The following is a 15065-nucleotide window of genomic DNA, read 5'->3' as shown; positions in this document are numbered from 1 at the left end:
AAAGGGAGTCACGGACACACCTCCTCTTGATTTTCCCAGCTAACCTTATCCTATCTCCCTGCCTACTCAGAAATGGTCTCACAGATGTGGCAAGCTGTTTGATGGAGGCTATTCATTCCTCATTTACTGAGGAAGCAGGGTAATTTGCCCAGGCTGAAGCAAGCGCTCTCCTGAATTAATTCCTCACCAAGTTACAGAGGGACACAGGAGATGGTCCCAGCCAGGGTGCTCAGGTACCACCAGCCATCATCTGAGGGGGCCCGGACATTGAGGGGCATTGAATGGGAAGAGCCCTCTGAAATAAATGCAGGAACTGTGGTTTCCCCCTCCCACACCAGCCTTTAGACCTAATGGGGCAGATGCTTATCCATCTAAATTGTCATTAGATTCATTCGGTTCAACCTCTTCAACTAGAAAAGAACAAATTTCTGTTCTCTAGCTTTCTTTGATAATGTTACTGATGGAGAGCAGTGGCAACCATACAAGCATGGCTAACACAGGGCGATGTGGATTACGGGTCTGGATGAAACCCTCATGCTTGACTTGTATGCGCTTGCAGCACGCTGTATGATATTCCTCTGAGATCTTATGTGTTCAAAAACCTCCGTTTCATCTTTCAGCTCCATCCATGAGTTACAGTTGCTATGGCGATGTAAGAGCTCTTCAAGCCCCCGCGATCCCCTGTACAGTCGTAAGATCCTCAGACTGTGGTAGGTAACATTCGTTGCTTGATTTGACAACCTGTTTTTACCTGATAGAAAGATGCTTCACCTTCTGTTATTGCCAAATTAAATGTGGTGCAGCTGTTCAATTAGCCGAAAGGGAGAAAGCAACACCTTCTCTCCCAAAATGGCAGGTGCTGCGAAGCCTCCAGACCTGGTGGGAAGTGGGAGGACAAACTTCAGGTCCCATAGTCAGGGTCCTCAGCCTCTAAGCAAAAGGATGGCGCAACCCCTTTTCGCTTAAAACAGCTTCTTCATCAGCCAGGACTTCAGAATCAGCATCTTCACAAAACCCCAGGGCCTGTCTGCTCGAAGGGGAAGATGCGCAGAGCCAGGTCCTGAGTGCTAGCGTGTTAGCTGAGCTGGCCAGTGGTAACCTGCCAGAGACACAATTTGCAGGGGGGAGGTCCCAGGTGTGTAGCCATCCTACCTCTGGGTGACCTGTTTTTGGTAACTCTTTCCCATTTCCTTCTTTCTTGCCCTGTGTTATTGCCCCATGTCACTGTACAGCAGACTACGTCAGGTTCATACTGCTGAGACCTCCAGGGACTTTGCCATGTACCTCAGACACAGGCACCTCCAGGGCAGACACCTGACTGCGGCTGTCCAAGCATGGATCTGAACCTGCTTGGTTGTTTCCAAACTTTTCCAAAATTACTTTAAAAAAAACCCCACCTTTCTATACACAAACTAACAACGTAGCTGTTACTGCAGTTTGGCCAGTCAGTAGAAATGCATCTCTCAATTTTTTCAAATGCAATTTGAAATTTCACTTTTCCGACTCCAGAGCCACATTTCCAGTGGTGCATTTCCAGAGCTGTATTTCCATGAACATGTGGTCCCACCTCCTGAGAAGCTGCCCTCTTCCCCTCGTCATCCTTGGGTAATAGCACTGCAGCTCCCTGGCCATGGTCAGAGCCAACAGGGCTGTGCTTTTTCCTCAAGAACTTGGTGTAGCTGTGTTTTCTTCAAAACTCAAGTTAGTCCTTTGATACACCCAGTCAAGGGGAAAGCGAGGGTTTTGGATGGGAGGGTGCGTAAGTCTGCCTTTTCCTACACCACAGGACCTGCCATGGTACAGAAGACTGCTGAGGCAGACGTTGTACGCCTGAGAAAATATGAGGTCCCGATTAAAAGAGTAGCCAGAAACCTGTGCTTGGACCCGGCACTCATCGCTGCCATCATGTCGCAGGAGAGCCGTGTTGGCCTGCTCCTGGACAATGGCTGGGACCAGGAACGGCACAAGTATGGCTTGATGCAGGTACATCGGGGTGATAAGTATGAGTAGCAGAACAGTAATGTAGCATATATCCCAGGGCCTTACCTTAGCAAATGACTGTTCTGTGTTCAAGACAGCACTTAAATTCGTTCCCTCTACATCAAAGGTTGTGCTTAAGTGTTGTCCTGAATAAGGTCACTTCAATGAGTCACAACCTGGGAGTACAAAGAAGAGGGGGAAGCTACAGTGGTGGTTGTTTTCAGAGGGAAACCCATTTTCTCGCTTGACTTTTCTAGCTTGGTGGGCAGCAACAGCCCTTCGGAGGATGGGATAGTGAAGAACACATAAATCAGTGCTCAACTATCCTGGTTCTTGCAATTAATGAAGTACGGGCAAGACATCCTACCTGGACCTGGGACCGGCAGCTGAGAGGTACATGATGGGCTAAATACTAGAAAGGGACATACTGAGTGATGGGAGTGCTGTGCATTTGTTGGTGTCACTTTTAAGGGGAAAAGAGCATCTGTCTGGCAGATTTTACAGCACCTCTTACAAAAAAAACCCACCAACAGCATTTTCTAATTTGAAAGAGGCAATCCCAAAACAGCAGATGGGCAAGAGTTCTGAATATAGATGCAGCATCCCAGCTCAAAGCACTGTTCACAGGGCCTCCGTGTTTCTGCCTGCAGAAGACAGTCTGTGGTGGGACACCAAGCTCCTTGGCAGCTTTGCTGTAGTAGGGAACAACGGGAAACCAGCTCAGCCTGGGAGCTGCCACAGCAGCATGGAGGCACCCCGTGCAGGGCTGGGCGAAGGTGTCGGGCACAGCTTCAGCAGGTTGCCTCTTGACTTCAGTGGCAAACACCCACAGAGGGCCACTACATTTAGGAGCTGGGCCACCACTGGTGAATGGCCAGATCCAGGATCTGCTTAAATTCCCTGGAAAAGGCATTGTGCTCAGTGAATGTGAAGAGGTCTCAAGTTATCCTTTTAGCTGTTCATCCCACAAGTGAAATGGCTGTCAGGTGGATAAATAAGGTAGAAACCAACCAAAAAAAAGCCACTGGGGAAGGCAGAAATTGAGGCACCGCAACACAACAGGCTAATCATGGCAGGCTGTTAAGTTGTGTCAAGGAAGCTTGGGATCCAGGTTTGCTTGTAGTCCGTGTCATCTGCATGCTGGTCTGTTCACCCTATGCTATTTCTTACCCTGCCATCCTTGCTCTGCCACTGCCTTTTTAGATTACACTCTTTTCTGGGACCAGCGTGCCATTCCCATCTGCATTTGAGAGAGTCATGGGGTCCTTCACTATAGAAATAAGGATTTTGCAAAATCAGTCACTTTTCAAAAATAATGCACAATTAGCAATTTCCCAAGCACTTGTGTAGGTTTGGTGAGATGCATAGCACTTTTGGCTAGGAATTTTTTTCTTTTAAATCTTATTTGTTACTTATAAGCCTGTAACAACTCCTTCTTAACTCTTTCCAGGGGGAATCTGCACCTACCGTGCAAAAATGGGCAACCTCCAGGTCTACGAGGACGACCCATGCGACAGAGACAACTATTACGCCAACAGCGTGATTAGGCGAGCCCAGTACTTTAAGAGATATGGGTTCTAGCTCATAAACCTGCCCTGCCACCAAGCCTCCCCTCTACATAGACTAGCCCAGTAGTGATTGTAGTACCCAGAGCAGTTCCTCAGGTCTCCTGGCAGGACCGATGCTGGTGGCAACAGCAACGGCACCTTGTTCACTCCAGCAAACCCCAGCTCCCCACTCGCCAATGGGCGAGCTCAGCTCTGCTTTCTAGTGGACCGCGGGGACAAGATGGCACAAACTTGGGGCCTTTGAAAGGCAGATGGGGACAGACCAGCAACATTTAAGTGTCAGGTGAGGAAGGTGCCTCTTCCCATTCGAAGCTGAACCCGGGGCTGTTCATGCAGCCCCCAGGTACGCGAGCATCTCTCCCTGGGCATCAGCTGCGCTCTTCCCATCTCCTCCATCCACCTCCTTTCCGCTCCCTGTCCCCCGAGTTAAAGTCTTTCTTCCCCTTGATTGTGCTGGCTGCAGGGCAATGAAGAGACTGCTCGCCAAGCCTTTGATCTCTGCACGAGCTGTGTATTCCTGCGGCCACCCTTGTGGGGGACAATGCTAAACACACTTCTCTTAGTCTCCTGAGCCCTGGAGCCTGCGGCCATGGTGGGGCTGGAGACTTCTTTAGGGTGAAAAGCAGCCTCACACAGGGGAAATCCTCTATATGGGAAGTACTGCAGGTGCCACAGCAGGCATACAAAACACCTTTCCATCACAGAGCAGCCCTCTGAGCAGGAGCCAGACCTGTACATACCTACCCCAGGAGCTGTATCACAACAATATTGTTGGTAAAAAAACCCACAATCTTTCCTGCTTTAGCTTTGGTACCTTTATGCTGAGTTTCCTCCAAGTTTAAAAGCATTTCAGCACCTGTCCCTCTGCCAGGAATTCCAACTTCTAATTAGGAGCGAATTAACTCTGGGTTTATAAACTCTGTTTGAAAATATTCTTCAGTGTGGTTGGATCTGGGTGCAAATTTAGGTTTACTGGGAATAATACTGAGAATATGAGAGAAAATAAAGATAAATGTTGAATCCCAATCTTTTTTTTTTCTCATTTTTATGGGGGCCAGTGGGCAGCAACCTGCAACTTGAGTAAATAACCCAATATGATACTCTTAGAATGGGTCTAAAACTGAATTTGAGAACAGGGAGGGGAAAATGGTGTTTCAGACTGGGGTGGGTGAGAAGAGCTGGTCTGGGAGGCAGGGCACAAGGCAGCCCAAGTCTGGGCGCTGCCCCCAAACCTGTGAAAAGAAGAATAAGGACGTTCACATTTAGCCTTTTGAATAACCATTTTGGAGGCGTCAGGGCACCTTTCTGCCAGCTGTCACCATCGCTGATGCCGAAGCGACGTGCCTGGCAGTTTCTGCCTGGCAGCACGGGGCTGCACCACACATGTGCCTGGGCTGCTGGGCAGGGTCAACGCAGGCAGCATGGGAGCTGGTTTGGAGACAGCTTTTGCAAGCGGGGTGATTTTAATGCTGTGCTCTTTGTCTTGCCAGTCACTCATCTGCTTACAGTCACAGCAAGGACTGTGCATGATTAATGTATTTGCAAGCAAACTCATTCTATCATCTCTGGAGACCAGAGGGAGCTCTAGGATTTCTCTAACATTACTGATTTTTTTTTTAAGTCTACAGGAAACAGTTCAGTGTTAAGCAATGGCAGGTATTAAACTACATATTATTTAGTCTCTAGGGAATTCTGCACAATATTATGATAACTTCAGTAAAATCATTACTTTGTCATACAAACTTATGAAACATATCTCATGGTTTGATCCCCTCTACTTGAAATAGCTTATGTAAAATTCATAGGTTGAAGTCTTTGGTGCATGATGTTATATAAACTTCTGTGTTATACAAACCTCTTATGTAAAACCTATGAATGCATTTTTGGTAGATCAGTATAAACTTCAAATGGGGCAGGGAATCTCATTGCTGCCTACATGTATAAAGTTGTTTTTTGAGTTCAGAGGGTGAACAAAAGTGGAGCTTTCTTTGATTCCCTTCATGTCGCCCTTAATTGCTGCCACCACGTTCCCTGTCACCACTACTGGTGTTGCCAACCCTGCAGATCTGTGAGCTCCTTAGGATTCCCATTTCTACATGTGCTACCTATGAAGCTGCTGCTTCACATTATGGTAGCAACACCCAAGGGCCTGCAGATCTGCCTGCTGGCTTGTGCAGCATTGCCACAAAGGTTTATTTATTTTTTAAGTGTATTTAAGAATTCTGGAAATACAGGAATTCCATATTTTGTTGTAAATATTATTTTAGGGTATCAGCACTTTGTAGTGAATAGGGAAAATCTCTGCAGAAAATGCGCTGAAATATAAATTGAAATTGATAAATTGGCAGGAAGGAGTAAATAATTAAGGAAAGTTTAACAGTGGCATACTGCCTGAAGATTTGAGCAAAAGCTTTCTTCACAAGCAGTGAGTTCAGATTGCTTTTCCCTCTGATCTTTTCTTGGTCACCTGTGTCCATGTTACTGGAAGTTACTCATCTGGCTGGTGTACACAGGGCTGCTGCAGTCGCACTCCTGGTCACCCTTTTGACCTGTGGTCTATTAAAAAAACCAGGCAGCTTTTCCCCATAGCAGCCCTCCTGGTGCTGTGCTCTGTATTGGCGGCTGGAAAGGCGTCGATAACCCACCGGTGTTTTGGGCACTGCTGAGCTCAGGGCTGTCTCTCCAACATTCCCCCTCACCAGCAGGCTGGGGGTGGGCAAGATCTTGGGAGGAGACATGGCCAGGACAGCTGACCCCAAATGACCAAAGGGATATTCCATACCATATGATGCCTGCTCAGCAATAAAGGTTCAGAGAAATTGGGGGGGGGGGCATTCGTTATTACGATGTTTGTCTTCCAGAGCAACCGCTACATGTACCGAAGCCCTACTTCCTGGGAAGTGACTGGACATCACCCGATGATGGGAAGTAGAGAATAAATCTTTTGTTTTTCCTTTGCTTCTGCACATGACCTTTGCTTTTGCTTTATTAAACTTTTGCCTTTATCTTGACCTGTGAGTTTTTTTCCATCTTATTTTCTCCCCGGCCTGTCCTGCTGAGGAGAGGAGTGATAGAGTGGCTTGATGGGCACCTGGCATCCAGCCAGGGACAACCCACCACAGTAGGTAAGGAAAGAGAAAAGCTGAATCAGAGGGGAAAGAAAGGTCTGGGGAATCACAGACCAGGACACCTGGCTGCAACACTGAGGAAGATGCCAGAGTAAAGGATTGAATGATTGCTTCGTGAGCACCTGGGCAACGACAAAGCAGTGAGAAACAGTCAGGAGGGCTCCGGCAGCCTGGCTAGGCAGGGAAAAACCACCTCAGACCAACCAAAAGTCCTTATCTCACCAGATAAGTGGCCAAAAGAGAAGCTGTGGTTGTGCCATCATGAGCTCGATAAGGCTTTCGGCAGCAATCTGAAGTTCCCTCTGTCATGGTTTAAGACCAGCCAGCAACAAAGGACCACGAAGCCGCTCACTCACTCCTCCCACCTGGTGGGATGGGGAAGAGAAAATATAAAGAAAGGCTCATGGCTCGAGACAAGGACAGGGAGGGATCACTCACAACTTATGGTCACAGGCAAAAAACAGACTCAACTTGGGGAAAAAACTAAATCAATTTAATTTACTACAAATCAAATCAAAACAAGGATAATGAGAAGTAAAACCAAATCTCAAAACACCTTCCCCCCACCCCTCCCTTCTTCCCAGACTTAACTTTACTCCCGAGTTCTCTACCTTCTCCCCACCAGCGGCTCAGGGGGACGGGGAACGGGGGTTGGGGTCAGTTCATCACACGTTGTCTCTGCCGCTCCTTCCTCCTCAGCGGCAGGACTCCTCACTCTTCCCCTGCTCTGGCATGGGGTCCCTCCCATGGGAGACAGTCCTTCACAAACTTTTCCAGCATGGGTCCTTTCCATGGCTTGCAGTCCTTCAGTCACAGACTGCTCCAGCGTGGACTTTGTCATGGAGTCCTGGCCACCTTTGGGGGCCTCCACTCCCCTCCATGGGCTGGGGGGAACAGTCTGCCATCTCACCAGGGGCTGCGGGGGCATCAACCTCCTCAGGCACCCCTCCTTCCCCTCCTTCTTCACTGACCTTGGTATGTGCAGAGGTGTTCCTCTCACATTCCAATCCCCCTACTCACTGCAGGTTCCCCTTCTTAAATATGTTATCCCATCACTGATTGGGTTGGCCTGGGCCAGAGGTGGGTCTGAGTTGGAGCCGGGGAAACTTCTAGCAGCTTCTCACAGGAGCTGCCCCTGCGGCCCCCTCCCCCACTACCAAAACCACACCACACAAACCCAAAACACCCTCATAGGGCCTTAAGATAAGTACAAAAAGCACTGGTTATCAGCAGCTTGCGGTCAAACTGGTGAGACATTTCAAGTGGAGCCACGCAAGTCTGTCCTACACCAGTTTATCTCAAATTTGTGGTCAGAAAATGAATGGTGGACAAGAGCTATCAAACCATGGGTTACACTGAGAGGGAACATGATCACTTCCACTGATGGTTAAAAACTACAAAAACCAGTTAGGAACCAAAGTAGTGAAATAAAGTAAACACAAGTGCAAAACACTTGAGGAGCTCAAAGAGCGACGTAAGTAGGGGCAGAATGGGTGGGAGACCTTCCCGCAGAAAGGGCTGGGGGGTCCAGTGGGAACCAAACAAGTTGATGTGAGGGGAGAGGGGGAAGAGAAAAAAAAGGAGAGGGGAAAATCCCATCTGGGGATTTATTTTTCTCATAGCAGTGTATATGAAGCACCTGGGGTAATTCTCCTCTCAGCTATCAGCATCAGTGAGGCTCAGCTACAGTGTTTGAGTCTGTCGCACCAACAAAAATGTGCTCAGGAGGATCACAACTCAAATGGAACGTACAGCCTATAGGAAACAAGGAATTAGATTTTCTTTTTTTCCAGAAAAGCGAAAGAGGACACAGTCATGATTTTCTAATATGCAAAAGAAATGGAGGGCAATGACCCACATTCTTCCCTTCCCCTTGAGGGTAAGGCAAGTAGCATTGAGTTTGGCAGGTTTGTGTTGGATATTTCAGAAAACTTTCAGGGTAATGAAGCAATGCAACATTCACTGGGTGTTTTAAAGAACAAAGGCCAACATGTAAAAGTAGCTCTATATCATGCTGCTGTGGAGTGGGGAAATGCAATAGGTGTTGTTTAAGGACCTTTCCAGGCTAACAACGCTGCATCAGAATCAGCAGTCAGCAAATCGAAAAGACAACAAATGATAGACAGGGAAGAAAAATCTTCTCTGTAAGGGTCCTATGCTTTGGTTTTACAACCAATGTCAGTATTGGGAAAAGTATTTAAATGTGCTTCTTACAATAAACAGCAAGTGTGTGGTGGCAAGCTTTCTCTCTCATCGACTTGTTAAGCTGCAGGTGGTATGGGCTGATCTCTCCATGGCTCAGGGATCTGTCTGAAGTCCGAGGCTGCAATGACTGGCTTTCATAGACACCAGGCAGAGGGAGCAATTCAACAACCTGTTTCAGCAGTAACTGAAGCAGTAGGAAACCACTGCCAAAAACAAGTCCCCATGGGCTAGAGCCATAAGCCATGTGAGTGAACAGATTGCTCTGATGACTGACTCTGAATGCCGGAGTCGGAATGGTTTAAGCCACATGTCCGTGTCTCTCTCTCTGAGACGTGCAGAAAACAAAGGGAAATGCCACCACAGCAATGCAGTGCTGAATAACTGGTTTGTTCTCCTTTGTTACTCATTGAAAAAGTGAGCTGGGATTTCCTAGCCAGCAAGCTGTCCCCAGGACAGTGCTTCTCTGGTGGTTGCCTTGGGCACACTCGGGACTGCACCCCAAAATTCTGGGCTCATCTTATGGGGTTTTCTTCCTGATAAAAACAACCTCATGTTTTATCCAGGCTGGAAAGGGCAACACCAGCCCTACTTTAAACTGGAGATGTCAGACAAACTTGAGAAACCATGTGTGGGTCATACTGGTGGTCAGTAACCCCTGAAGTCTGCCTCCAGCAGCAGCAGTAGGACATGCTGCCTCGGGAGGACACATGAGCTTGGCTGCTTTCTGTGGTCCATTTCCAGCCCAGCACCCCCAGCTGTTTAACAGGGGTGGCAGGAGGCACATCCACCCTTTGTACAGTGCTGTTGTCCATAAATCCATCCAGTCGCTTTGGGAATGTGCTGGTGCTGTTGGCCTCTACAGCCTTCTGGGTGGCAAAGCCATGGCCACAGGTTCCTTCATAATACTGGTTTGAATCTTTATAAAATCCTTTCTGAAGACCTAGCTATACTTCACCCACTGGCCATTATCCACATACTCGCTGACATCGTCCCGGAAGACCATCAGGATCCAAGGCAGGATTGCCCCTTATGGCAGCTGGGCTGACCGTCTCCCAGGTGACCAGGTTTATCCATCACCTCAGTGATCTTACCTTTAACGTACACTCTCCTATATTTCCCAGGACGGGCGCCAGCCTGTGGTCCCAAGGACCCTTCTGGAGCTGCTGCTGCAGTCGGGGGTGACACCAGCCACCCACCAGCATGCCAGCATTGATGCCGGCTGGCAGCAGAGCCCTTGCCCAGTCTGCCTGCTCTGCTGTGGCACAGCTCAGTGCCCCCAGCCAGCTCAGAGTCACTGGCAGGAAGGCTTTCTGTTTGCTCCAGTACTTACTTCCTATTTATACTGAGTTAATCTGACTTCTGTCAACTGTCCCAGGGTGGGAACCTCCCCACAGCCTCCACAGTAAAGACTGGCAGGAAGGCTACAAAGGACTATGAAGGCTTAGTCCCCCTTTCACACCTTTTTCACCAGGCAGCCCTGACCTTCCCCCAGCTGCTTGTCATGTTTTGCTAACAGTTTGAGCATCCCTTGCAAGGCACCCTCCAAGGCCTTTTTCAGTCCTTTTCCTTGTTTACATGTGACCTGTGTTTTATGTCAATTTAACACCAGTTCTCAGATGGACAAGTTTTCCATTTCCTGCAGAGCAGCCTTTTCCCTATGGCAGTCACTGTAACTTTTCCTTTGAGGGGACAACATTTTGTTTTCTTCTTAGGTTGTGGCATTCTTTTACTTCTAACATGGTATTTTTGAACAGCCACCAGGACGCTTGCAGGCTTCTTTGGTTTGGAGCTGCTCCTTTTTGCTGGGGACTGTTGTTTCTAATGCTTGCCTTAGTTTATTTAGTTGCCTTCCTTGAAACTGAGTACTCCCATAGTGGATGCACATGGCCTGGTTTTTTCCCATTTCAGTGTTAAAAGTGATCATGTTGTGGGACTGTAATCTCAGAGCAGTTTCCCACTAACACCCGTCAAATGAAGCCGTTGTACCACTCTTTAGCGTTTGTTTCTGTGGGTTCTCGGACCAGCTCTTCCTGCAAGCAGGGACTTATTGCAACCAAAAATTCTGCTTCTGCATCTCATCCTGACAAGGCATCAATTCAGCCTGTACGCAGGCTCTCACTCATACCACCATCCTGTATTTACTTCTTCTCTGGTCTCACTGACCACTCTCGCTGTCCTCCTAAAGGATCAATAGTACAGTCCTACTACAGCATTTTTGTCAGTAGTGACTAGGATTTCCACTCACAGGTTTTTAGGATGCTTCTCTTTTCCTGTAATATTTTTATGCTGTTACATTTTTATCCTTCACATACAGCACCAGTCCTCCACCTCTACATCCTACTCTGTCGTTCCTATAAGGCTGGCAGTGCTGTATCTCATTGGTTTCCTAGCCTCCACCAAGTTTCTGAGAAACCTGCTGTCTCAGGGTTGTCATTTGGCACCAGGCATTTGGGTTCATCCGGCCTGTTTTTGAAGCCTCTAGGAATTGTGCAGAAGCACTTTTAAGTTTGCCCTCTCTTCATTGCTTAATATTGCATGTGCCAAACCCTTGCCACTGTATTATTCTATTTTGTCTTTCTCATTTATTGTGATCGTGGTGCTTGTTTCCCTCCTTTTTTTTTCAGAGGTAAACTGAATGTCAGCCATGTCCACCTTGTAGAACATGTCAGTCCTCTGCATGTCTCAGCTTCCCCTGCTTCTAGTGGAAATACTCTGCAAGCTCTTTAATTTCCAGTGCCACAGCCTGGCTGTCTTACAGCTCAGGTGCAGCGTACCCCTTCTAGGCTGCTCCTCTCTTCCATGAAGTTTTGCCAGTTCTTCCCATGCCTCAACCATCTACAAGGCCCTGCATTTCCCCACGAGGCCACAGTGCAGCCTTGTGATGAGGGACCTGCCCCCAGCGCAGGAGCTCCCAGCACCCAGAGCATCCTGCCTCCCTGCCAAAGGCTGGGTAACCTCCCACAGCTTAAATGGGCTTGATTGCTTTGGGAAGCTTCTATCAGCCTAGTGTCTGCCCTGAAGGCATAACTAGGATCACTCATTTCTTACCCTACCCTTATTAATCTAATGAGCAATAGAGGAGAAATGTTCAAGAGCATGAAAAAAAACACACAGCGAGGATGCAGTTGACCCGAGACTCTCGTGCCTTCACACCACGAACTGCCCTGCTGCAGCCCTTGGTCTTCCAGAAACACTTCATTTCCAAGAACTGGAGCGGTTTCTTGTTGCAAGGCAGGCAAGGAGAAAATTGGTCCCATTTCTGTCCTTTAAATCAGGTTTTATTTATGAATTCCCTGCCTATTAAGCCACACCTCAGCTGATGCAGATCAAGGAACTGACAAAGTTCAGGAGGGGCTTGGATATGTGCACAGTTAGAGAAATCAGGAATATAGATTCCTGTCATAATAATAAAAATCCTGGCAGCATATTTTTTGTACCTTTTCCTTAGAAACAGAGACAATCTCTAACAAGATGTGGCTGCATGCCTGAGACACAAGGGCCATATAGGGGACCAGATTATCCCACAGATGTCTGCCCTCAGCATTTAATTGCAGGAGGCTGTCCTTCCCTCCTGCCAGACACAGCAGAGAAGAGTAAAGAGTAGCTGATACTGAATCTGATGCAGTGCCCTGCAGTGTGGCTTCTGGGTAAAGCAGAATTGCCTCTCCCATGTGACTGCTGTGATCAATGAAGAGCTGCCTACTGATAGTTCATGAATACTATTTATTGACTCAATCATTGTGGCCCTTGCTATATGTACTATAGGTAGGTGTCATGCACTTACCACATAACCAAGCTATTTCAGTAGAAGGACTGTCAGATTGCTCTATATGGAGGCTGAAAAGTTAGCTGTGCTGTTGTGGCCAAAGGTTGATGGCCAACAGTTCAAAGCCTTGCTGGTGGCCAGCTACTAGGGGGATCCCCTGGGGACTGATCCTGCAGCTAGTACTGTTTAGTGTCCCCAGCACCAACGGTTCACAGGTGCTTGGTGGGACAAAGCTGCCAGTCAGAGGAATGTGGACAGGCTGGACAGGGATCTCATGAAATTCAACTGCAGGCGCTGCCAAGACCCGCACCTGACACGGAAAAGTCCCAAGCACCAGTACATGCTGGAGACCAGCCAGTTTGAAAGCAGCTCTGTGGAGAAAGCTGTGGGAGTCCTGGTGGACAGCAAGTTGACCACAAGTGGGTAATGCACTCTTACAGCAAAGGCAACCAACAGCCTCCTAGGCTGCATTAGGAAAAGCATCACCAGCAGGTCCAAGGAAGTGATCCCTCCCATCTACTTGCACTTGTGCTGAATTTTGGGCTCCTCAGTATAAAACGGACCCTGATATGCTGTAGGCCAGTGCAGGCGACCAAGCTGGAGCACAGGTTATACAAGCAGAGGCTGAGGGAACTAGGTCTGCTCAGCCTGGAGAAGACAAGGCTTTTGGGAGACGTTTCCAGATACCTCTGTGGAGCTTATAGAGAAAGTGGAGTCATACTTTTCTCAGAGGTGCACAGCAAGAGGCAACAGTCACATGTTACAACAAGGCAAATTTAGACTTGATAAAAGAAAAGTTTTTCACAAAAAATCTTGGGTGGTTAAGCACTGTACCAGGTTGCAGAGAGAGGCTGGGGAATCTCTGTCCTCAGAGGCAGGTTCAAAATTTGGCAGTGCGAGGCCCTGAGAAATCCAATCTAGCTTCAACGTTGGTACTGCTTTGAGCAAGGGGTTGGACTAGAGACTTCCTGAGGTCTTCTCCAGCCTCCGTTACTCTGTGCTTCTGTGGTTCTGTGAAGATGCAGCCAGAGGGAAGAATGGAAAACATAGATTTAATTTTCTCACCACACATGGTGAGAGACGATGAAGGATGCTCGCACGGATGCTGCACAGCTTGTCACACAGAGGAGCTCCCCGCGTTGGCTCTGGGAGCACCAATGTGGCTTACAGGTCAGTCAAGGGCTGGGCAAGGGAGAATCAGCAAAACAGTGATGCCAACACCCTAGGCGTAATGGGCTTGGACTGAAACAGCTCATCTAGCATATCAAGTGGCACTTTGGCATCTGTATCCCTTCTCCCTGCAAAGCCGGGCTTTGCTTTTAGAGGTAAAGAAGCAACATTTTAAGAAGGTTGTTTTGGGCCACCTCATTCCTCTGACTGCGGACTACCAGGGAGAATAAATTGCAGGGGCAGAGGAGAGCAGAGCGGCTGGGAAAACCAGCACTGCAGTCCCACCATGGGAGCACGAGCCCCGTAGGAGAGGTGAAATCATGGGGGCTGAGGGGGTCCTCGGGGAAGACAGAGAGGGTGCAGAGAGAGGTTCAGCTAATCCGGTGACCACAGCAACCAGTTAATAACGGACTCAGCGTTATTTGCCTTGCTCCAACTAAAAGTGGGGGGAAATTCCCACTCCACTATTCATTATCAGCATCTCCTTCTGTGAGATTTCCAAGAGATAATGTTAAAATATCAGTCTTCTTCAGCAAATATGCCAGGTCCATGAGGCACTCATCTGCCCAGGTATTAAATAATGAAGGTAAACCTGGGGGAGCAGCGTGCCGCTTCTTTCATCACAGCCAGCCTTGTGCAGCGGCTCCATCTTGTGAAGATGCTGACAGAGGTGGGATGAGATCCTGTGCATCCACACCATTGAAGGAAACAGGGCTTGCAAAGAAAGGTATCAGCAGAAGAAGTCGAACCCACTGCTAATAAAGCTGTACCCAACCAGCCCTCCTCCGCTTTGCTTTCTGACCCCTACACGCCTTTTGGAGACTAACTACAGCCTCCAAAGTGTAGGGGACAGATATTTGTCTTGAACATTTCTTGGCACAGAAGAAACCACAAGATGCCCGTTTACAGGGCAGAGCCCTGCACACAAGAATCCACAGCCTGGCGCAATAACTGCCAACACATTACGGCACAGGCGCAATGAAAGGTCGTCTGGTGGTCACGGCACTTAATGGGGGCACCCGACAACCGACGGCCCCCTAAAAAACACATCCGCATGCGCAATGGACTGGAGACACCACACGATCGTTGTGTGGGTACCAAAGTCTCTGTGGCAAACGTGCCGTTGCCTCGAGTACTTCTTGGAACCGGGCGGAGACTTTGGGACTCAGACTGTATAAAATGGTACCATCAGGAGCTAGGGGTGGGATCCCCCACCACCAAGACACCAACAATCAAGAGGACCACCGG

At 48.4% G+C, this 15065-nt stretch overlaps 1 protein-coding gene across 1 annotated transcript; it reads left to right on the top strand.

The window, feature by feature from the left end:
- The first annotated feature begins 472 nt into the window (after window positions 1–472).
- LOC104317149 (lysozyme g) lies at window positions 473–4706 on the top strand. Its single transcript, XM_069770346.1, has 4 exons — window positions 473–710; window positions 1787–1983; window positions 2238–2373; window positions 3431–4706. The coding sequence occupies exons 1-4, from the start codon at window positions 629–631 to the stop codon at window positions 3559–3561; spliced, it is 546 nt and encodes a 181-aa protein (XP_069626447.1). The 5' UTR covers window positions 473–628; the 3' UTR covers window positions 3562–4706.
- Window positions 4707–15065: the final 10359 nt, after the last annotated feature.

This window comes from Haliaeetus albicilla, chromosome 25, assembly GCF_947461875.1.
Source record: "Haliaeetus albicilla chromosome 25, bHalAlb1.1, whole genome shotgun sequence".
NCBI classification, from domain to species: domain Eukaryota; kingdom Metazoa; phylum Chordata; class Aves; order Accipitriformes; family Accipitridae; genus Haliaeetus; species Haliaeetus albicilla.
This window is presented reverse-complemented; position numbering and strand designations above follow the sequence as displayed.